Consider the following 23,953-nt stretch of genomic DNA (forward strand, 5'->3'; position numbering starts at 1 on the left):
ACATCGGTACATACAAGCATATGCACATACATTTCTAATTCATCTCCTGAACACACTCTTTATGTATATAAATGCTTCTGTATGCAGTTTTATAGAAATATTTAGCTACGCATGACAGAAAAATTACACAAGGTTTTAAGACGATTTTTCAATTTCTTTTCGTAAGAATGTGATTTTACTGTTTGCATGCGTGATTTATTTAAATCTGTTGATAAGAATTTCAAGAAATTTTGATTATTTGTGTAAACTCCGCATCAGTATAAAATGATCAAACATTAGCAATTTAAAACAAGAATAATATTCAGATATATTCAAAGTTCTTTATTTTATATAATGTTTTAGATATCTATCAAGAATGATAGTAATTAGTCATCAAACGAAATAAAAAATAACTTTTTCTTGATATTCTAGCACTACACGGAAAAGCAATTCACCCTTCCGATAATCAACACAAATGTAAACAAACATCTCTTTACGACTGGTCGGAATGCGCAGAAATCACGAAAGTGTCTCTGCGCAACTAGTCATACGTTTAGCATTTTTACCATGTTTCAGCTAAACGTCCGACGTCGTACGGGTAGACACAGCCGACTTTGAAACTCGTAATCGATAAATCGGCCATTTCCCTATCGTTGACACAAGTCTTTCTATCGATGGGAAAAGGAGACTCTAGGCCATCCGAAAAAGCGGCGACCAAAAACATATAGTGAATTTGAGTTTCAGAAAGCAGTGCCTTCTTTTACTCTGTAACACGTGAAGAACATCAGTAAAACAAAAAGACGAAAGTAAAAGTCCGGTGGCCGCCATCAGTCGACAAAAAAGGTGAATGTCTGGTCGAAGGTCCAAATCAATGAACTGAAGAATCTAGTATAACTAAAAAATGTTAAGAATGGAGAATGTCAGATGGATATTTGTGCTTTTCTCTGGGAAATGGAGAACAAAATGAGAGACGCGAAGAACCTATTCTAATTAAATTTAACAGTAAGTAACAAATAATTGCCTCTCAAAAATACTCCAAAGTCAATAAGGATTCATTAAAACTCCAAGTTGTTTAATAAAACACATTGATTACACATAAGCATATTGAAACTCAATATGTGCATAAATCGGACAATTACAAATGCTCAAAAATGACATTCAGCAGACATTATTTAAAGATAAAAATAAAATATAAACAAAATAATAACTTACGTTTGCAACTATTTGAAAGATACAGTTTTTCACATACTTTCACAGTTAACTAAAATATAGGAAGTTATAAATATAGTTGCTAATATTAAAAAGTTTAAAAATATTCTGGTATCCGGTTTCATTAATCCAGTCTATTTCTTCGTCAAATATTTCAAGGGGTGGAGGGTAATATTTCATGTTTCCCTTACCGAAAATTATTGCCTTGGTTTTTGTCAGAGCTAATTTTAATCTTCCAAAGGGTGAGCCATTTTCCTGTTTTATAAAGTTTTGGAGTTGGTTTCTTACGGCGATATCTATGCAAGCTTTATTAGTATGGCGGTGTCATCGGCAAAAAGTGCAAGATGAACAGAAGGGTCTTTAATGATGTCTTGCGGATAAATATCAAAAAGATATTGCGAAAGTGCTGAGCCCTGTGGTACACCAGCTTTGATTGCTCTGATGATTGAGTAAACAGTTCAAATTTTGATTCTGGATGTTCTGTTGCTGAGAAAAGAGACGATTAACCGAATAAAATGATCTGAATTGAGTGTGATTCATTTGCAAATAAGGCCGCGATGCCACGCCCTGTGAAAAGCCTAGGAACCTGGCGGAAGAACTTAGAATTTGCAAAGTTTGCCCCGGGCCGGAAAAAAAAAAAAAAAAAAAAAAAAAAAAAAAGTGCCGGCTTTATTTTCTACTCATCATCAACTTAGAAAGGAACCTGAAGTACTGCTCATCTTACTTGCATTTCCCAGCCTAATTTGAATTTGAGCGTCGCCACTGGTGTAGCCCTGAAACATTTCATCCAGGCCTGTTTCCGATTCCTACACTGTTCCTGATCGACGAGATGTCTACTTCGGAAACTCTATAATTGTTTTTTCCTACGAGTTTTTCAACCTGATGTTCGTCCTCTTTTATGCTCGGACACATTATAGATCGAAAATTATCAACTTGGTTAGCCCGGGGTAGCGCTGCCGCGCAGGTGCCTGATGTTTGCGAACTGCGTTCGCCTGAGTAACTTGGAAAGGAACATCATAAGTATGAAGTTTGACTTAGGCCGCTATTTCTGCTTACTTGTCATATCCTCGTCTTATAATTTGTAGGAGATGGTCTACTCGATATTAATCAATTCCTTTCATCAGTGTATTCAACTTTGCCTTATCTGAGTTAAGTGTGATGGTCTCAGCAGGGTCCATTGCTTTCTGCTTGACTGGTACAGTTTTCTTTTCAGTACCAGGCACTGCATTGGGAGTCGATGACTTTATTGATTTTGATTTTTTGGAAGTCGCAGAGGAATAAATTATTTCGTCTTGAAGAAACTACCGGTTGCGATTTCGGTGAAATTTCAGAATCAACGTAATCACTAAATTCATCATCATTATTAAGATCAGAAATCCCTATAAAAGGATATTTTGAAGTGCAACCCTAAGGCTACACTACTGCAAATGTTTTTATAACAATCTATTTGTGAGTACTGAACTGCGAGCACTTTTAACAGCAACTGCTAGAATAATGAACGAGAATAAATGATTTGGCGTCAAGGCTGCTCCCCGAACTTTACCTATTTTCCCTTTCAAAACATGTTCCCCTTTTATCCCTAAATCGTTAAATACTTCAAGTATAGGACTTCTTTTCATTGGTCAGTTACAAGCACTCCGTCATCATTGGCAGCGTGCTTGTATTGATTAACAAAGTTGTGAGGGAATTTCAAAAGACGTATAATTTGGCGGACCTCATTTGGTGGCAAAAGTGGACGGTGGTTTATGCAAATAGTATGCTGAAAATGTCATATGTAATTTCTGAACAAGGTAAAAGTGTTTTATTTCAATTTTACTTTTTCCTATTAATAAATCTACTTCTTTTGCATGACTTGAGATAGAAAGCTTTAATAATTTACTACTCTGAAGAATTTTAAAATACTTGAATGAAACTTTAAGCTTGCTTGAATATATGTGTCATACTATCTTCCCTTTGGCATACTTTGTACTTATTTTTTTTTAAATTTATATTTTATCAACCTAAAAGTTATTTTATTTATTTAATCGAACAATAACTCTCAGACGGAAATATTATTTTAAATTAATTTTAAAGAAATTTTATTGACAATGAATCGGGGATCAGATTCATTAAGAATCGTAATTTCATTTATTAGTTCTCACAATCAGATTTCATTATTCGTAATGGTATTGTTTACACTATATCTCGTATTATAATATTTAATTATTCTTAATGAAAATTACACTTATTCGTCACTTGCGAATATATTATGAAAATTACACTTATCGTCACTTGTGAATGTATTTAACCATCAAATGTAGTATTGATCATCCGAAATTCAAACGAGTTCAGTTACTGATGCACTTTAGCTTTGTAGTTTAACTGCTTTAAAGGAAGGCTTATTTGCTAACAATAAATTTAATCTCTAATGCACTTCAAGGGATCAACCAGGAATGTTTACTTACACGATTGTGAGATTCTTAAGTATTTTCTGATTGGTGAGAACTTCCATAAAAGAACTATTTTATGTAAGTATTGGAACATACAATTTTATGTAAGTATTGGAACAGCCTTTCAAAAAATGTTTGAAAGAAAAATTAAATATTTAAATTAAATGAAATACTTTTCTTACATATGATATCTTATGGCTAAGAAAAATTTAAAATTCTTAAAATCAATTGAAAATGATGCTAAATATCAAAATGTACTATTGTATACAAATAAGAAAGTAATTATTTTGAATATCTTTTTTGAGACTTTACTGAGGCCTTTTAGATATGGATTTAATAAGTTTTTGACAAATTTACTTCTATTTTTTCCTATCCTGTATAGATTTTTCTCCAATTTCTGTTGGAAATTTTGAATTTACGAATGATCCTGGCAAATGAACCCAGATTCATGCTCATCAAACCATTTTGGGGCGAACTGAGCACAGGGACAAAATGCATTGTCCTATTTTAAAGTGACTCTCTGCATCATAAATAGTGCAGTGATAAACAAGTATACACTGTGTAAAAAAAAAAAAAAAAAAAAAAAAAAAAAGAGGAAGAAGAAAAGGGGCAGTTCTATATCTCCTGTTCTATTGGGCTGATTGATGAAATTCAAATCGCATTTTTCATGTCTTGAAAGCACGAGTTAGGATATATATTAGATTTATATATAGCATTTTTCTAACATAGGTATTTTGATGCAAAATTGGACTTTTTCTGAAATGGCATACCATTTTTTCCCCATATTTCGATTCTACGATTCAAGTTATGCCTAAATATTAAATTTTGTAAAATTTGGTGTGAAATTTACAGAGAAATTCAAGAATTTATCTCGGTGCGTTTCTTTCAGTTTGCTCCAAGAATAATTTACTTGTTGAACTTCTTAATATATGGCAACCTATATTCCTTTCCCTTCCATTGTGCAGAAGCCGAAAAAAAGTCGCATTGTTCCTACTTTCAAATAATTTTAACAAAATACCTAAGCCTCATTTGATGTTATTATCGCTTTCAACAAATATGCCAAATTTCAAAACGCGCCAATATATAAATTCATGTATATCTTCCAAAATTTTGAATAAAAAAACTCTCATTTTTGGCAGGTATGCTTAAAAATATATCTACTTTAAGATTATGGTAAGAATTTTATAGGTTATAGTTCAAAATTTTGTTCGAAAAATTAAAAAATATGATTTAAAAGTACAAATTTTAAAAAGAAATCATAAAAAATGGGCGAATTTAATTTGGAATGAACCTAAATTTTGAAATGTGAAAGGAAGAATCAAATAAATTTAATAAAAAAAAGAGAGAATAATAAATATATACCAAATTCAATTAACACTGAGGAGCTAAAATTTTGAGAGTTAATTTTTTAAAAACTACTTGTGCAATTTTTACAAAATTTGGCAGTTGGGCATAATTTATGTAATAGAATCAAAATTTAGGAGAAAAAAAAAAGCATGCTATTTCTGAAAAAGTCCGATTTTGTGTCAAAATACCTATATTAGAGCAATGCTATATATAAATCTAATACATATGCTAAGTCGTGCTTTCAAGACATAAAAAATGCAAGTTGAATTTCGTCAATCGTCCTGATAGAACAGGAGATATAGTACTGTCCTTTTTTTTTTTTGCGCATTGTACACGATTGGTTGTGATATATTTGAGGTAAGCTGCAATTTCAAAAGTTGTTTCGATACATCAAGAGACCTATCATATTTCAGTTATTATGATGTGTACGATGAAGCAAGAAACATTCATTGGATCAAACAGATTTTTTTCAATTGTTAGGGATCCAGTGTAAAAGTATATTTATGTATACCCCTTGGTGAAACTTTGTGATTTTTGGTGGTACATGGATACCGAGTTTGTGCAGTTCTTTGACTTGCCAAAAATCGCTGCTACACAAAGCCAAAGTAACAAGAAAAAACTCGGTATCCATGTACACATCAACCTATTTTCTCATAAAAAAAAAAAATCCCAGACTTGCACAAAAATGGCATTGGGCACTCTCTTGACTTTGTCCATGTACACATCGAACTATAGTCACTTAAAAGTCAAACGAGCAGCCAACAAAAAAATTTATAATCTCAATAAACTACATTTTAAATCAAACAATGAAATAACATAAAAAAAGAAATTCATCTTTGCACTACACAAAGGAACTATCCACTTACCTTATTTACGAATTAACACGTCTTCAGTCAAACAAAATTCTTTAACAGCATCCAAAAACTTCCTAAAATTATCTGAACTAGAATCTGTATACTGGCATTGCCACATAAATTCACAAAATAAGAGTAAAAAATATCCTCTGTAGCGACATTCGACCGTATGCATTTCCGACATTGGACCATACGCATTTCCTTCCTGCAAACAGTACACCTAAGCCCCGTTCACAAGAGCAGATTCGACCGGTAGCGAAAACCGGTTCTCCCAACGTGTCCTGTTCACATGGGACAAGCATTAACTGCCTCGCCAAATTGGAGGTAGAACTTGGTTGAATGTTCCTTACCTCTCGGGAGCAGGGCAAATGGGGAGATTTCCCGTACTATACTGCGCGGTTCACTTAATTTTAGTTACTGCTCGCTGGACTGTCAGCGAAACAATCACGCTGACAGATGTCTGGGAATGTGATAGCATCCCCCCAAAAATTAGATAGAACTGTACAAGATACGGAAATTATAGACAAATACAGACAAGGTTATCTGATGCTAGGTATTCCAGAAATATCGTTCAAATTAAAACTAAAGTTAAGACAAGTGCATATCGGCTTCAACGCGAAAAGGGACTCGGTACCTTTTGAATGATTTTTTTAAAAAAAATTTAAGCATTTTCATCTACTTTTTATGAATATTATTAAATAGTTTTGAGAGACAAAATAATTTTAAGCCGAAAAAAAGGTCTTTGCTAGTATTTTTTTAATTTAAATTTTTGAAGAAAAATTTTACAATTAAAATGCCTTTCTTCTCCTACAATTTTCAATGTTTCCCCCCGCCCAGTTTTTTTATTGTATTTTTTAGAGTGTTTTTAATAACTTCAAGGAATGATTTTGCAATTAATGAATTAGTTTCTGAGAAAAAAATACACTTTTATCTAAAATCTTTGAAACAAATACGATCTCAGTCACATTTTCATTTCAAATAATTTTTTCCTTTCAGTATTTTGCAAAACCCATCGTTGTTTCTATAAAGTATATAATTTTATATAAGCAGTAAAAATAATAAAACATTTAGTCCATACCTGTATATGTCTTAGGACTTTAAGTAAAAGGATTTATTGAAAAAAGTGCAAAAGGTTTCCCAGTTTGCATTTGCAGTTTAAAGAATACAAACTGTCTAAATAGACATTTTATCATTTCAAATCTTTAAAATTTTATTACTGAATTTCAATACACACATATGTATATAAATCAAACCTAGTGCTATTTATTCAATTGGTAAATATAAATATAAATTACAAACCTTTTTTTAAAACCGTATGTGGCCAGAAAAATTGCAAAAACTCATAAAACGCAAGCAGAATTTTTCTTTACCTGCTTTTCTTTTGTAAAACACGTTCAAAACAATTTTAATGCATTAATTAATTATAATATTGTTGCGTGCATACGGGTTTGTAATAGATTGATAATAGTTCGTAAATGATTGTCATTGCACTCAAATCCGATGATAGCTTAATTAAAGTTATTGTATCAACATAAACACTTCAAAGTTCTAGAATTTTCCACAGAAATACTCGTACAAATGTTTAGAATATCACTAAGTATAATCAGTAGTTATGCTTCAATCTAATAAGAACGTTAAACACAACGGAATGCAAAACGCATCTTAAGAGAAAGTTAACTCAGAAATATCTCCAATCTCACGCTGAACTAACAAATGGTAACAATAACAACTTATATAGCATAAATGTCATAAAAATAGTGTGGTATAATGAGATTATTACTTTAAAACCGATGTTTCGAATTGATGTCCAAGAAGAACCGATATTTCCCATTCTGCTTCATTGCATATCTTTCAAAAAAGTAAAAAAATCATCCAATTAATTTCCTTTATCATTTTTTTTAAATGCGAAAAGTTTATTTTATAAGCTATGAAAATGTCGAAAGTTTGTAACTGATATATTTTTAGATATGAAATTTTAAAATTAATGGGCGTCAAAAAGTCTAAAAATATGAACGATTTTCAAAAATTCTCCCAAAATATTTTTTTAAAAAATTACGCTAAAAATTTCACTTAATTTTTTTCTTCCACAGTGTGTTATGGTGCAAACTATAATATTCTGAGTTTCTCAATTTATTTGTTAATATTTGCAAAAAGTCGTTTCAACTTTAAATTTGAAAAAAATCTAATCCTCTAAAAATCAAAAGCGTGACACCACATCCACAAGCAGTGTATGTACAAAGTTTGAGTTCTATATCTTATAGAGAAGCAGTTTAAAAATCCATTACCATCTTTTAACCATAGCGACAGGCACCAAGAGTGAACTAAATAACAACTTATAAAATAATAATAATTAAAAAGCATATATTTTTCAGGAACCATTACGAAAGTTCAGGTACCAGTTGCGAAAGTACAGATTACAAAATTAACAACAGTAAACCACGTTAAAAATATGTAAACAGTATTAGAAATCTGCCAATTCGGATACGTGATTGTTCACAGAGGCTTTAGGTGTAAAGGGGAAGGAAGACGGTGGTCTTCTGAACGGGTCCTAAAGACGAAACTCTTTCATGTCTCCTTTTCTCCCCTTGCTAACGGCAGCTGTGCGAAGGAGCGTTGCATGTGAACGGGGCTCTAATAATGGCTACTAAGTAAACCTTCATTTACACACCAGTCAAGTAATGCTCTTTTCCCCTTTCTTTCCAAATCGTACAGAAACTTTGAATTAATCCTACCACATTCAGCCATTTTACCATCTAAACCACAAAACAAGCAGTATACTTCCTAACCAACGCACGCACACACACCGCACGCCCTTACGAATTTACCGTATTCATGGAACCGATTATGTCATAATAGGGTTTCCATAACATTCAACTACTCAGGCTACCATAAATGAAATAACAACTTGGCGAGAAATGAAACAACTTCCTGATAATACAAGGGGTACCTTTCTCTATACTCTAACTGGATCCAGTTGTGATCTCCCCACGGCAAGCCTGATTTTCTGTTTTTCAGTGATAATATGGCAGCCCAGTCTCCTGCTATTAAATCCAATCCATTACAGTGTCTGTCATGCTGTGCATTCAGATATGCTTTATGATACACCTGAATAGTGTTAAGCTTGCCTTATTGTTGCTCTTCTTTTGCTGTGAGCCAGTCGCTGTTCACTCTTTTTATTCACCAGCATTTTCCCTAAAATTTTTTTGCTTCACTGTCATTCTCTGTATATGCGAGATATTACTGCATGAGAAAAGTCTAGAACATTGGTCGGTTAGAATAGACTTTAAGGTACCCCTTGTATTGTGGCCAAGTTGTTGTTTCATTTATCGCCTAATTGTTGTTTCATTTATGGTAGCCTGAGTAGTTGAATGCTATGGAAACTCTATTGTGATGTACTCGGGTGCATGATTCTGGGAAATTTTGAATCATGAGATGTTTTGTAAGTACTTTTGTGGTGTGTTTTGGTTTTATTGTTTAGACGGTAGAATATCTGAATGTAGTAAGATCAATTTGAAGTTTCTGTACGATTTGGAATGAAGGGGGGAAAAGAACGTTAATTGACAGGTGTGTAAATGAAGGTTTACTTAGTAGCCATTATAAGTGTCCTGTATGTAGGAAGGATATGCATCTAGTCAAAGGTAAAAACCGTTTAGATGGATTTGAATGGGTTTGTAGGAAAAATGGTTCAGATATGGCGACGCCGATATACGGGATTTGAGTTCAGATAATTTTAGGAAGTTTGTGGATGCTGTTAAGGAATTTTGTGTGCCACAGACTAAAGACGAAGGAACTTCTAAATAGGCTAAGTGGATATTTGCTTTTTGTAGTCCTTAAATATAACATGTTTATCCTTTTTTATGTTATTTTATTGTTTGGTTTAAAATGTAGTTTGAGATTATGTATTTTTTGTTTGCCTGTATTGTAGAATTGGGTGCTCCTTTGACTTTTTAAGTGGAAATATATCAATGTGTACATGGACAAAGTGAAGGGAGTGCGTAATGCAAGTTTGTGCAATTCTTGAATTTTTTTAAAGTGAAAATAGGTTGACATGTACGTGGATAAAGTCGAGGGAGTGCGCAATGCCATTTTTGTGCAATTCAGGGATTTTTTTTTAAAGTGAAAATAGGTTGATGTGTACATGGATACCAATTTTGTGCAATTCTTTGTCTTGTTATTTTGGCTTTGTCTAGCAGCGATTTTTGGCGCAAAAACCGCTGTTATGCAAGCCAAAATAATAAGTAAAAAAATTGCACAAACTCGGTATCCATGTACCACCAAAAATCGCCAAGGGATACCCTAAAATATATTTTTACCCATTAGTCGTTTAAGAGATGATGAAAACAAGTCTTCATGCGTCCATATTCATGCCTCATTCAGAGTCACTTGCTTCACTGTCATTCTCTGTATATATAAGATATTACTGCATGAGAAAAGTTTAGAACATTAGTCATTTAAGAGGTGCTGGAAACAAGTCTTCTTGCATCCATATTCATGCCTCATTCAGAGTCACTCGGATCTTTCTTTCTTATCCATTTTCACTTCAACTATATTTCAAGATAAATGTGAACAGTTCCTTGTTTGTATGTTATTTGCTGACTGCTCCATGTTCAGAAAAAGGACTGTCTGATATTTTGGTTATCGTGTACGCTTATGTTATCATGAATTTTAATTAGCTAGTCTCATTTATGCAATTCTGGACTTACAATTAGCAAAATTATGCATCATTTAAATTTTAAAAAAAATTAAAAACTGATTTAACCCTTTGACTACAAATTAAAAAAATGTTTTTGACAAATGATTTTCAAGGCCAAAAGCTGGGACACATGTGCCAGCGGTAGTTAATGGTGGGATACTTATGTCCCAAATGTAGCAATCAACTTAGTATTAAGCACACCTATTTTTCTGGAAAACTTTATTATATAAAATAGATTTTACATCCTTTGGTACAAGGTAAAGCATTCTTTGCATAACCCCACATTACACACTGGTCAACTTATATTTGTTCTTTTCTCTATGTTCATTTGTGTACAACGAGCATAGCGGCGTCTTGATTTTCCAACTATTGGAAGATGATCCCCAACATTCAAGAGATTCTATGTACCTTTTAACCAAGTAGTAATTTGTAAACATTTAGTGGGACGTATATGTCCCATTAGTAGTCAAAGGCTTAAACGCTGATAAAATTCTAAATTTCTTTTTTAAATCAAATTTGTAAAATAACTAATTATTTTAATAACTTTATATGCCTCTAAATTGTGCATTTTATTAAATATCTGTATTATTTAAATGTTTTAATGTTGCTATCAAGTATGTGTGTGTAACAGCGTATTTATGTTATTTTAAAGGATTTTCTTCATTCTGTACTCCAGTTACACAGCAAGATGACATTTCTTACATTGAAAAAGATGAAGATTTAATGTTGCCTGAAATACTTTTGTCACCAATTCAGTGCCATCAACGAAGTACAGCATCAAATCTATTACTTCTAAATCGTAATTCAAACTATGATATTAACTCGGCATCTAGTCATTTTGATTTCATCATGGGTTTGTTTACAAGACTGCCATTTAAAAAAGCTAATTGCAAAGATAGCAACAATTCAAATTTTGATACAGGTCGATGCTCAAATTCTTCATTTGAATCAAATGACATAATAAGCGTATTAGAAGCAAATTTTAATACAATAAGTATAATAAATGAAGATTTTAATATATCCGACCCTGAAGCCCATTCTTCTAAAACTGGCTCAGAACCTATTCTGGATCAGAATCACTCAAATATTGAGACTCTTTCAGTTTTTAAGCATCAGCAGTTAAATCAAGACAAAGAATCTTTTAAAGAGTGCGGCTGTTGTAGTAAAATATCTTCCAGTTCTTCACCAATACACGCAGCACATTCAATAATTAAACTTGAAAAGGTTGACATCTTGAAAGAGCTTCACAAAAGAAATTGCACTGCCACTTTAACTCTTTTGTTATCATGTCTTAATCCAGAAGATCTTCTGAAAGTTTCTTGTGTGAGTAAAGTATGGCATACAATAGTTTTTGAGGATGTCGGAGCCAGCAAAAAGAAGAAGTATTATTTAAAGAAAAAGAAAGAACTTAGGGAAGGCCCTGAGAAAGTAATTTTTTATATATTTTTTATCTTGATTAAATTTATAAATATAAAATGTCTATTAATATAATAGTTTAAGTACTTTTCTAGGAAAGCAGTTTTCTTTCCTTCATTTCTAAATTAGTTCATTAATTTTTTACTAGTTTATGTTTCTATACTTGCTATGCATGGCTTTTGATTTTATGAGAAGATATTAATGCTTTAGTATTTCTATTACATAAGTCATAACAGATTTGTATAATTTTAATCTTTTACTTGGTTTTACTATTGACAGTTTAGCATATCTGTCAACAAACTTATATTAACTTCATAAAGAGCTTGCAAAATCAAAAGTTTATATATAGAAGTAACGCTATGGAGAAATATGAATGGTTCTGAACAATATTTGTAAAAGCAATGTGAAAATGAGGGTTGAATCTACTTTAGGCTGTCAAACAGAAGTAATATGATAAGGTAAAATCCTAGTAAAGCCCACACCCTTTGCGACAAACTGGAAAGTGCAGAATCACCCACTGCTTCGCATGTTTCTCAAAATCGCCAACTGGAAAATAACAAGTCAAAAAATTACACAAATGTGGTATCCATGTTCGCATCGACCTATTTTCACTTAAAAAAAATCCCAGAATTGCACAAACTTGGCATTGCACATTCCCTTGACTTTGTCCATGTATACATCGATATGTGCCATATAAGTAGGCGCGACAAGGGTATGGGCTCTGCTAGGATCCAACCATATGATAATCTGAATAGAATCATCATATGTGTGTAAATCTATTCATTTCATATATATTTTCATTAAGAAAGATTTGGGGAAAATACAGAATCGCCCACTGCTTGGTGCGTTTTTAATTGCACGAACTTGGTATCCATGTACACATCGACCTATTTTCACTTAAAATAACATCAGAGAATTGCACAAACTCGGCATTATGTACTCCCTTGACTTTTTACATGTACACATCGATCTATTTTCATTTAAAAAGTCAAAGGAAATTGACAAAAATCCAATTTTTCTTATTCTTACAAAAAGCGAAAAATAAAGTGGGCGATTCTGCACACTATTTTATTATTTTTTTAAAGTAAATTTTGACCATAGATTAGTTGCAGTATTTTGAACAATATGAATGTCAGACCAAAGGAAAAATTTACGAATTTAATAGAAGTTAAATATTTTGCTTAACGATTACAGAAGCATTAAAACTCAAAGTCTGGTTTGTAAATTTTTTTGCAATTAATATTTTATATCTATGATATAATTTATGAAAAATTTTAAGAATTGTATAAAAGTGGGTGAAACTAAAAGTAAAATGTTAATAATTGGGTTAAATGCATTGGTAAGAAATATGAAAAAACCAAATTTTGATTTTATGTGTTAATGCTATGTTGAAAACTGTTTAAATAAGAAAAGAAAATAAAAAATTAATGAAAATTTTTATCTAAACTGAACACAAGTCGTTATTTTGATTAAATATTTTAATTATTAAGTAGTCATAAAATTAATACCTATCCAAAAGTTGAATTCTGAGTAATCTCAAAGCTAAATGTGGTTACTTCATTCATATTTATTTAAAAAAAAGTAATGAATATAGATTGTAATGATATAACAATCCTTTAAACAACTAAAATGTCAAGGAAAGTAGTAATGGAATATTTAGCAAAGGTTCTTAATGATGTCTCTTTTGAAACATGTATATTTATGAATAACATTTGTTTTCTTTAGAACTGTAATTCAAGTAGCTACTTATATAACAAATAAAGTCTTTTACAATTAATATATATATAAAGTGAATAATTTCTTTTATTGAAGTTTTTAATATTTTATAAAAAAATTTGTGTTGTAAAAAACACACTTTTGTGATGATTGGTTAAATTTTATTGTACATTTAATGTTAATTTCATACCACTTATTATATGGAAGTTAGCTGCATCTAATATATATATATTTTTTTTTTTTTTTTTTCAATTTTAGGAGAATAAGCTGAAAACCTGTCCTGAAAGTGGAAGTCGAAGAAAATCACTTCTTACTCCATTAAATCAAAGCACTGAACTTGCACAGGATGTCAGTTATACAACTACCACAGAAAAAACAAAATTTGATTCCTTTATTGAGGTAAATGAGAAAATATTTCCGATGAATTAAAAAAGTAGGCCCTCAACCTACTGTTTTACAGGTTACCAGTTTTTGTCTGTATGAACTAGGCTGTCCAAAGGGGCATATATCTTTGTAGTTAAAGCTTAAGGCTTTTCAGTAATAATGCTGTGCAGTGGTGTTATATTTATTCTAGCTTAAATAAAATATTATGAATGAATACTCAAACAAACATATGCAATGAGACAAATGTATTTGCATACATTCAAATAGTATATGTAAAGAACAAACATTTGCATAAATATTTTTTATCAATATAAACAAACAATTGCATTTCTTGGGGCAAATAATCATTTTTCAACAATGTTTTTCTCTTTTGTGAGGTATTCAAAAGTTCCATCTGAAAGTAACTGATTGACTGAACATCTATGTCATCATCAATGAAATGCTTTCTATTGTTTCTTTGTTACTGAAGGTTTCTTATTCCTCCTGTTTTATTGATCCGTTGATTAATTGCAATTGATGAATTTTATTTGGGTCTAGTTTTTATTAACTGTTAAGAAAACTTTAAAATCAGTCAATAACTAATTCATTCTATTTTACTAAGTAAAATTAGTACAAGAGGCAAAATTTGATTTTAGAAATATTTTCATTTGTATTTTAGTATGGTTGAGTCACTGTTATTTTAAAGTTAAAAGATTAACTGTAAGATGTCAGATGATTATATTTTCAAAAATAAATGAGTAACTTAATTAAATTATTTTTATATTAGTAAAGAAATACTCAGCTAAGCACTAGAGATTAATTTCTTTGAGTTTTAAATAAAAATGTGAACATTTTAAAGTATAAAAAATTTAAGCTTTATAGAAAAAAATTCCAAAATAAGTAGAAAGATAAAAGGTACTTGTGTATTATCCCGTCGACCGTGAAGCTGTTGCCAAGTAGGGCGATTTAGCACCAATTATGAAAGAGTTTGATGTCACAACACATTGATAACGTCCGTGCTTTCATCTGATGTAATCCTGATTGATTCTGGATAAGCCAGTTTTTGTTTTTGTAACAAAGATATCAATTAATTATTGCTGTGTATTTTTCCCTTGCATTTTTAGAGGGAAAATGAATTCAAAGGTTGACATTTGTGATCAAATTCTTGCTCATTTACAGCTAGTCAAAAAAATTATCATTTGTTGGTAAGGGGAAAAAACAGCTGGATATCACTGACAAAACAATAATAGATTACAAAAGTCATCTGCAGAAAGTCTGTGGTAACAGTGTTCTAAATCGAGCTTTCCATAAAATTGGGAGGCCTAATAAAATAATAGAAATCAATGATAACCTCTTTATGAAGCAGGCAGATTACTTCCATAGTAATGGTATATTTCATGGACTGTGCAGCGAGATGATATATATATATATTTTAAGAGTTGTAAATAGAATGAGACTGAGGATTTTGTGTTAACGATTGGTGCAACTTTGGTGGGATCTTCACCAACTTTCAAAGTTTCAAAGCCATCTTTCAAGGTCAATGAGGTAATATGTTAGTACCAGAAGAAGAGCCCCACATTTTTATGAACATAATGAAATTTATAAAATAACACCACTGAATGTAAAATTACATATACATTTCTTTAGAGTTCAAGTTCTAGCAGCATGATGTTAAACTGCCATATTTAATAAAATGAAAATAAGCAAATGATAAATAGTTAATGCAGGTATTTTCTATCCTAATAGCTTTTTACCATGTTTTTGTTTTTTGAGGGAAGAAGTATAAGAGCCATTCAAAGAGGTTATAGAATGTGGTGTAAGAAACAGCCCTAGATGAATTAAATATTGTTTCTCAATGTAATCCCTTGTATTGTCAAAGTAATTTTTCCAGCATTTATACTTAATTTCTGGAAGAGAAATCATCATGCTTGGAAAATAAGCCATTGACAGCATTCATAGCAACATCATTACTTGTAAAATGCATCTTATAAAGATCATTTTTCAGTTTTTTAGGTAAGAAAGTATCAATTTAATTATTTTTGAATGGTTAAAAAAAGCAACTGGTATAACAACTGTTGGCTTGGAAGCAATTGCAATAATTGTAGCTAATTTCAGGTTGGTAGAGGTTTGTGATGATGCATTTCCATAGAAAGCCAGGTAAAGGCAAAGGCATTCCTTCAACAGTTTTTCCCTTTATCTGCTCCTGATTTCATTATGGAACTTTTCTGTTAACTGCACATCATACTCCACAGATATTGGTCTGTGTCTCCACAGATATCTTGCTGACACAAGATATTTTTTATTGATAGAAAAAGTGTGTTTCTAAGTCATGCTCTTTTGTTTACTTTTAAGATCGGAATAGAATCCTCACACTATTTTTTTTGCTTCCACCTGGGCATCCATTGAACCATTCTTTATTCTGGGGACATAATGGGCTGAAATTTTTCACATTATGAGATTTCATCTTAAAATTGATTCTATCCTGCCAAATAAAATACCTTAGTCTCTACATGCCTGATAGTTATCATCTATCTGACATAACAGTTTGCTCCATTTTGGTAATCGTTCTTGTATGAGTGATGCGGATAGATGATGATGCTTTGAAAAACAAATTTGTCATCTTTATAGGAAATTCTTCCAAGACAAAATTCTACTGCTTAATTGGCAACTGTAGAATAAGCTAGGAATTATTCTACATTTGCCAATTAAGCAGTAGCTGTTTTATTAAGTTATCTCATAATGTCTCGCACAAATCCTTATGAATGTTCTTTTGTTGACATGACCTTCAAGCCAAATATGTTATAGCTGAACAAATTTCAGTTTAGTCCATCTTCAGAGTTTGGGTTGACATGATTCAAAGATTCTGGCTATTTTGAGAAAGAAAAATTGAACTGTAGCTATCAAATTTATCGCTAACTCTTAAGGGTTATATATAAGATTCTTTAAAATTTTGATTAAATATGTTAATTTTCCACTCTTTGTTCTGTGAACTTTTTTTTATTACTCTCATACATGTGCTGTTTAGATAACATATATGAAATATTTATCTCAGTTTTTTATATCTGAATTTAAGGTACTTTGTTATAGCGGCCTCTGTGATTGAATCACAACTCAACCGAGATATCTCACCAAAATCTGGCTGCAGGTTCTTATACCTTGCCATGTGATCATATATTAGCACGAGCTGCATGTTCTTATAGGTCACCATATAATTGTATATTAGCACTGTGTTGCATTTTTGCTCTTGCCACATGATCTTATATTATTCAATTTTGCATTGTTTATTCATTGCTTTTTATTTTTTTTTGCATGAAAATTACATTAATACACTTTAATTTACCAAGTAATGAGGTGGATGCCATATCATTTTTTCAAGAAGGAGGTCTTTTATCTGACAAATATGTATGTGAAAATGGTCAAAACATGAAACTTTGTATATAGTGAAACCATTTGGAGGCACAGTGTTAAAATTTTCAAAAAGAAGAAGGGCTTCCATGTTGGAAATTGTTTCTACGGTTCCAGAATATTATTCGTCACTGAATATTAGATTTATGTATTCCTGAGCAGAGGAATTAACATCCATGAAATGGTGTTAAAAAACAGCTAATGTATGTGAAAGTGCTGCAATTAACTGTAACAATTACATGTGATAAAATAATAATAAAGATAAGGATTATTAAATATTCTTAGAAAATTACATGTGAGTGTTATTGTTTATTTTTACATTTGCACTTCATGAGCTTGGTGAAATTATAGTTCAGATTTTGTCCCAAATCTAAAATTGCCAAATATGGTTGAGGGCCAGTATAACAAAAAAGTACCGAATTTAATAAATAATTCAGTTCAATGTATTATTATATGCGGGAATAAATATTTGTTTATTGAGATTTGTTAAAGATCAAAGTTATATCTTATAAGTTAAAAAGAATATTATTAATTTTTTTTCATATTGGAAAAAATATTTAGTATTCTTTAATATTACAGTACGAAGTCCGAGATCCGGACTCATCGGGGCTTTGGTGATTTGGGATTTGAGATTTTTCCAGATATTAGATTATTGGTTTAAATCTAGTAAGATGGCAAGTAGAAATTACAAAATTAAAAATATGAAATAATGAAGAATTTAAGATCTAAAGGGCATCAAAATTTACCAAAAAAAGTTTAATATTTATTGTTTACTTTATTAAATATTTCTTTCTATGTACATTATTGGGTAAGTCCATAAATTCGTGTGCATTTTTTGGTAAATTTTTAAATAATATAAAAAAACACAATTTAACATTTTAATCAATTATATATTTTCCTCCATTATCTACAATATCTCACCATCTTACAGGCAGTCTTTTTATGCCATTGCTGTAGAAATGGTTTTAATGCAAAAAAACTTGAAAGTTCATTGTATACATCCTGTTTAAAATTGAATTTTTATCCCAGTAAAAAATTTTGTAAGGCACGAAATAAGTGAAAATCACTTGGGGCAATATCTGGGGAGTAAGCAGGATGTGGCAAAAGCTCCCAATTAAATTCACTAATTTTTTGCAGCGTTGTTCGAGCCATGTGCAGTCTAGCGTTATCATGATGAAATAACACTTTTTTGATATTCACCAATCGTGGATTTTTTTGAACAACTCTGAATTTAGAAGGCAAAGTTGTTCACTATAAACTTCTGAATAAATCATTTGGTTGGGTTCTAACAGTTTGAAACATCCCGAACAGGGTTCATCATCAGTGCTGCTTTTTCCAACTTAAAATTTTTAAACCATTTATGGGCAGTCCTTACACTAATAATGTGTTCACCATGTACACTATTAATTTTTTCGCTGCAAACCTGGCAGATTCATCACACGAAAATAAAAAATGTAGCACAGCACGTTTGTACTGATTATCTGTATTCATCTTCTATGGGTACTAGAATGCGTTCGATATTTACGAAAGTTTGTGATGAACTGAATAATATGTTAGTCAAATGATGACAAGTTTCAACAGGTTCAAAATCGTATTGTTTTAGTAAATGCGTCATAGTGAATTCCATACATACTCTTAAATGCACACAAACTTATGGACCCGGTATTTAGGTTGCTTTGTTTTTTGTGCTAATACTTTCTCTTCAATTCTATAGACAGACATATTCTCTTGTTCAGTTACAAAGTTCCACTGTTCAAAGTCTGTAGTTGCTGTTTTGAGAATTCCGACTAACTTGTTGATTGAAATTTTTTTGTTTTCAATAATTCATTCTCTGTCACTTTCTTCACTATCGATATTTTCTGGATCTAGAACAATACTACAGATTTTGCCATCTGTTAATTGATTTATGATTAGAGCATTGTCATCGCAAAGAAAAACTTTGTTATATCATCTTCATTTATTACCGCTTTTCTTTACAAAATCCATTAATTGGAAAATTTCACCTGTCGTCTGCGATATCTTCAAATTCATAGCTGTCGTCATCATCCTCACCATGAAATATGGAAGGTGGCTATACATTATGCCAAGCATTTTTTAAAGTATCTGGAGGCACATCCTCCCACGATCTTGCGATGCTCCACACAACAGATTTTATGTTAAAATATTTCAAAAGTTCTTGAATAGTCTTGCCATTATTCAAGAAATTTAACATGGATTTTAAAAATGTGACTTTATATTTGCACTTCAGCGCATGCACCATTCTGATATCCTTAGGTTGAATGATGGACATACAGTTTGGAGGAAAGAATAACATGGATACATTATCTTTCATTAAAACTTTTAAGTGGTATATGAGCCGAACAGTTACCTACAATCGGGAAATTTTTTGTGTCATCAGGTAAACCAACCAAATTCAAATTTTGCTGAACCTCAGGTATGAAATGATTTTCAAACCAATCATGCATTAATGCTTGTGTCATCTGTGTTCTTTTATTTGCATGGTATGTAACAAGAAAAACTTTTACTTCTTTAAATGCTTGATTTCGTATATTTTTTCTGATTGCGAAACATTTACTCTGGTGCGTTCCTATAGCATTTGCACCTGCTAAAATTGTTAGTCTAGCTTTGGAATCTTTGACACCAGTTGGATCCTTTTCTGTAGAGGTCGCCATGGTATTTTGCGGTACATATTCCAGAAAAGACCAGTTTCATCAGCGTTATAATTTGTTCTGAAGACAGCTTTTCACTATTAATGAGTTCTATTCTAGTTAAATAAGTTTGTCTGCAAATAGTTCTTCAGTATCAGCTGAAGCTTTTTCCACCTGCAATTTTTAATTGCCTTATACCATGGCAATTATTAAATTTGGTTAACCAACCTGTTAAATATGTGCACTCAGATTTTAAATTTGTTTCTTCATGAAAAATTTTGGTATTGAGCCATTAGCACTAGATCGGTCAATGGCATGCCCTTGCTGTGTGACCCACTCAACCATTACTTTGTCATCTTGTCACTTTTAGCATAATGAACAATTTTTCTGTAATTCGGTGCGAATGGGGAGTCGGAAGTCATATACAGTTGACTTTCCATTGCCATACTCCTCGCATAATTTTGAAATGGATATATCTATATCCATTTTTTGCAGGAATTCTACTTTTTGTTTAATGGACATCGAAACATGCTTTCACTTTGTAGATCCTGTTGCAGCTCCATAATTAGAAACTCTTTTGACATAACCAAAAGTTTAAACTTTAGATTTCATAAAATTGCTGTAATTATAACAGCCTGCAAAAAATTATAAGCTGGATCAAATCAGAAAGTTAACGAACAGCACAATCAGCTATATTAACTGAAATTCTTTGGAATCGGTAAATTATAATTTTAACCTAGCTTAACAGCACACCCTATACATGATTGGCTATGCAGCATGGCAACGAAATTAAATTTTGCCTTGCTTCTATTGCGCACTAAGACAATTAAGTCTGAATTGTATTAATTTAGTTATTTATTATACTTGCATCTAATTCTTGCACATGCTTATCTGAGTCCTGAATAAATAACTTCCATGTACTTAAGCTTACTGAGTAAGACCGGCACTAGATATTTTGCCATCTGATGCAATTTTTCCGGGTCCTAAATTCTACTACCAAGCACCTCCCTAAGTTCTAAATTTTTGCAGCCCCTTAATTTCGGGTCCCAGTGCTTTTCCTAAATTCTAAAAATTATATCACCCCTTAATTTTGTTACTCAGTGCTTCTCTAAATTCCAAAAATGTTATTTTCCCTAAAAAATCTGTCACCCGAGCTCTGGCGGCGGTTCTGGGTTTACATGAATAGAAAAACTCTTATCAATTCAAATAACACTAAATGTAATCTTTTGGCCTGTGAGTCTCATTAACAAAATTTATTTTTAGCATATGGAAAGAAGTTTTTGTTAAATTTTTCCTCGTGAACTTTAAGCACATTTAACTTAAATCTATAATCATTGCCAAGTGTAATGTCAACATAAAAGGTTTCCATGCTCTTGTTATTCAATTACTAATATAAAAAGAATTGTTTAGGCATCGCTGCATGCATCATTGCTTAAGTTGTCATGTGACAATAAACATACGGTTATAAAACAAAATATAATAAATAATGATTCGCCAGGTTGGGTGTCAGGAATATAAAATATCTGTAGTTGTAAATGTTTCTATGTAGAATGTTTTAGTTTGAGATGTATGCCAAGCAGCTATGGAGCCAAATTACTGATCACACAAATTTATGCTAAAATGATTGTTTCTTCAATAAGAAGGGTATTTTATTTAGTGGCAAAGCAAAATTAAGAATCGGGATTCTCCAGCTGTTTTCTTATTGGAAAAAAAAATCGAACGCGCATGCCTAAAGCACTAAAAAAAATTGTTGGTGGCTGTAAGGTCCAGATTTTAGATCATTCCCAATATTGGACGTCCATATCTCGGACTTTGTACTGTATATAGTTAATTAATCAACCAATCTATAGAATAGTATAAAAATGTAATTGTTTTATACAAGACTTTTTTAAAAAATCGTTTTCCTTTTTGTTTTGCTGCCTTCTTTTTTACAGAACTTCATTTTAAAATTATGAATTCTGTATCATGCACATATATCATTGTACTGGTTTTCACTAGCTCAATCATTTTATATTACATAATGTTATAAAATAACAAAATTTGGTAATCATTACTTTAAATTTGTATTAAGGTTTACAATTATAAAAATTTTCATTATTAAGTATATTTATTCATACAAATTAAATTCTAAAATGGCTTTTCTTTGTGAGACAGGAAGGAAAGAATCTCAGAAGCTGTGATGTACTCTTGAAGTGCCCAAAATGTAACTTTCCTGCCAAAAGTAAAAAGGAAAAGAAGTATTGTTGCACACGAAATTCATGTCAGTATGCGTTCTGTAAAGAGTGCAGTGGCCCTTATACTTTGTTACATGTTTGCCATAAAAACAGTTCAGATGTCAAGGAAAGGAAAATTGTTATTGGTAGTCCTCAAAGTAAGAGAAATTTGAGGCGTTTAAGATAGGCCTTAGTGTACTGATTGACTGACATGTGGCTTTTATTCATTTCTTATGTTTTCAATGCAATACTTTTTTCTTCTTTTTTTCTAATTAATTTGTGTCTTTGAATTCTCTAGCTGTGATAAACTGAACTGTTTTCCTGTGATCTCTCTAAACTGTTCAGCTGTGATAAGAAAATAATGTTACTATATCTTTTATAAATATTTTTACAGTTTCTATATTTTTCATAATGAATTTTTTTTCAGTACTCTTTCAGTCTGCTGTGAATTTTATTGAACAGCTTATATGATTGAGAAAATGCTCCTTTCAGTCCACCATTTCAATTAAATGAATTATGTGTATATTAAGTTAACATATATTTTTTATGTATATTGTGCAATTTTTAAGTACTTTAAAAGATCTTTTGTAGTTCAGTATTTATTCTGTGACTCAGATGAGGGTATTTTAATATTTCTATGTGTTAAATAATTTTTACATTTACAAAATTGCTTTTATGATACATTTGTATTGTATCATTTTAAAAATTTTTGTTGTGAATTTATTTTGAACAGTACTGAAATGTTTAACACCTTCATTATTTTATATGTGTCTTGATGTGTGAATTTGTTTGTATGTCTTTACTTTTTAATAAATGTTAGTTGAATAATTTTCATTTATTTATTATGGTAAGTTGAAGTTTCATCACTATTTCTCTATTTCTGTATATTCTGTTTCATCACTATTTCTGTCTGGCTATTCTCACTGCCAAATATGCTTCTGGTCAGTTTTGTATTTTGAATGTAATGTATTAAATTATATTACATATATTCCTATTACAAAAATATGATGTGTCTCTAGAGCAGGGGATCTCAACCAGGGAAGGGAGTGCACTCAGCCTTTTATTTACCTGTAAAGGATTTAGTTTATGACTACTTTAATTTAAGATTTGATAATTTTCAACGTTTTCTGTACTTTTTCCCATTCTTTTAATATTATATATATATATATATATATATATATATTATTTTCTCTTTCTTTTAATATAAAACACATTAAACATAATCTTAATTTTAATAAATATATGTATTTTTTGTTTTTTAAAGCATTGTCTAGCAATGGTGAAAGAGGTGCATAGAGCAAAAAATGGCTGAGAACCATTATTCCAGGGCTGCAGTCGCCAACCGGTGGTTGGAAAATTTTTGATGGTCTGCAGAAAAATTAGGACATAACTCATGCACTTTTTACAAATATGTTTCGCTCATTAATTATTTTCTTTAATTTTTTTATAGTTTTCAAATTCAAATAAAATAGATAACAGGTGCTAAGGAGCATGAAAAGTAAACGAATATTTTGCTTTTCTTTAGTAAAATTAATTACTAAGAATTAATTTATTAATTCTTAGTAATTAATTTTACTAAAGAAATTAAAGAATAAATTAAAGAATTAATTTATTATTATTAATTAAGACATAATAACTAGTGAAATTGGAATTCTTTCACTTAACGAGAGGTGATCGATGA

General features: G+C 31.1%; 1 protein-coding gene across 3 annotated transcripts; it reads left to right on the plus strand.

Annotated features, from left to right (window-relative positions):
- The first annotated feature begins 391 nt into the window (after window positions 1–391).
- On the plus strand, window positions 392–23,075 carry LOC118179664 (F-box only protein 43-like). 3 transcript variants are annotated; one of them, XM_085822002.1, is made up of 4 exons: window positions 392–981; window positions 11,164–11,939; window positions 13,902–14,042; window positions 22,214–23,075. In XM_085822002.1, exons 1-4 carry the CDS (start codon window positions 897–899, stop codon window positions 22,457–22,459), a joined length of 1,248 nt encoding a protein of 415 aa, XP_085678128.1. In that variant the 5' UTR covers window positions 392–896; the 3' UTR covers window positions 22,460–23,075. The 3 variants fall into 3 exon arrangements, with proteins under 3 accessions (XP_085678128.1, XP_035204717.2, XP_035204718.2); XM_035348826.2 differs by lacking the exon at window positions 392–981 and adding an exon at window positions 1,751–2,978 and having other exon boundaries at window positions 22,214–23,074; XM_035348827.2 differs by lacking the exon at window positions 392–981 and adding an exon at window positions 3,402–3,695 and having other exon boundaries at window positions 22,214–23,074.
- Window positions 23,076–23,953: the final 878 nt, after the last annotated feature.

This window comes from Stegodyphus dumicola, chromosome 8, assembly GCF_044657685.1.
Source record: "Stegodyphus dumicola isolate Sdum_Otavi_A_Nest chromosome 8, ASM4465768v1".
NCBI lineage: Eukaryota > Metazoa > Arthropoda > Arachnida > Araneae > Eresidae > Stegodyphus > Stegodyphus dumicola.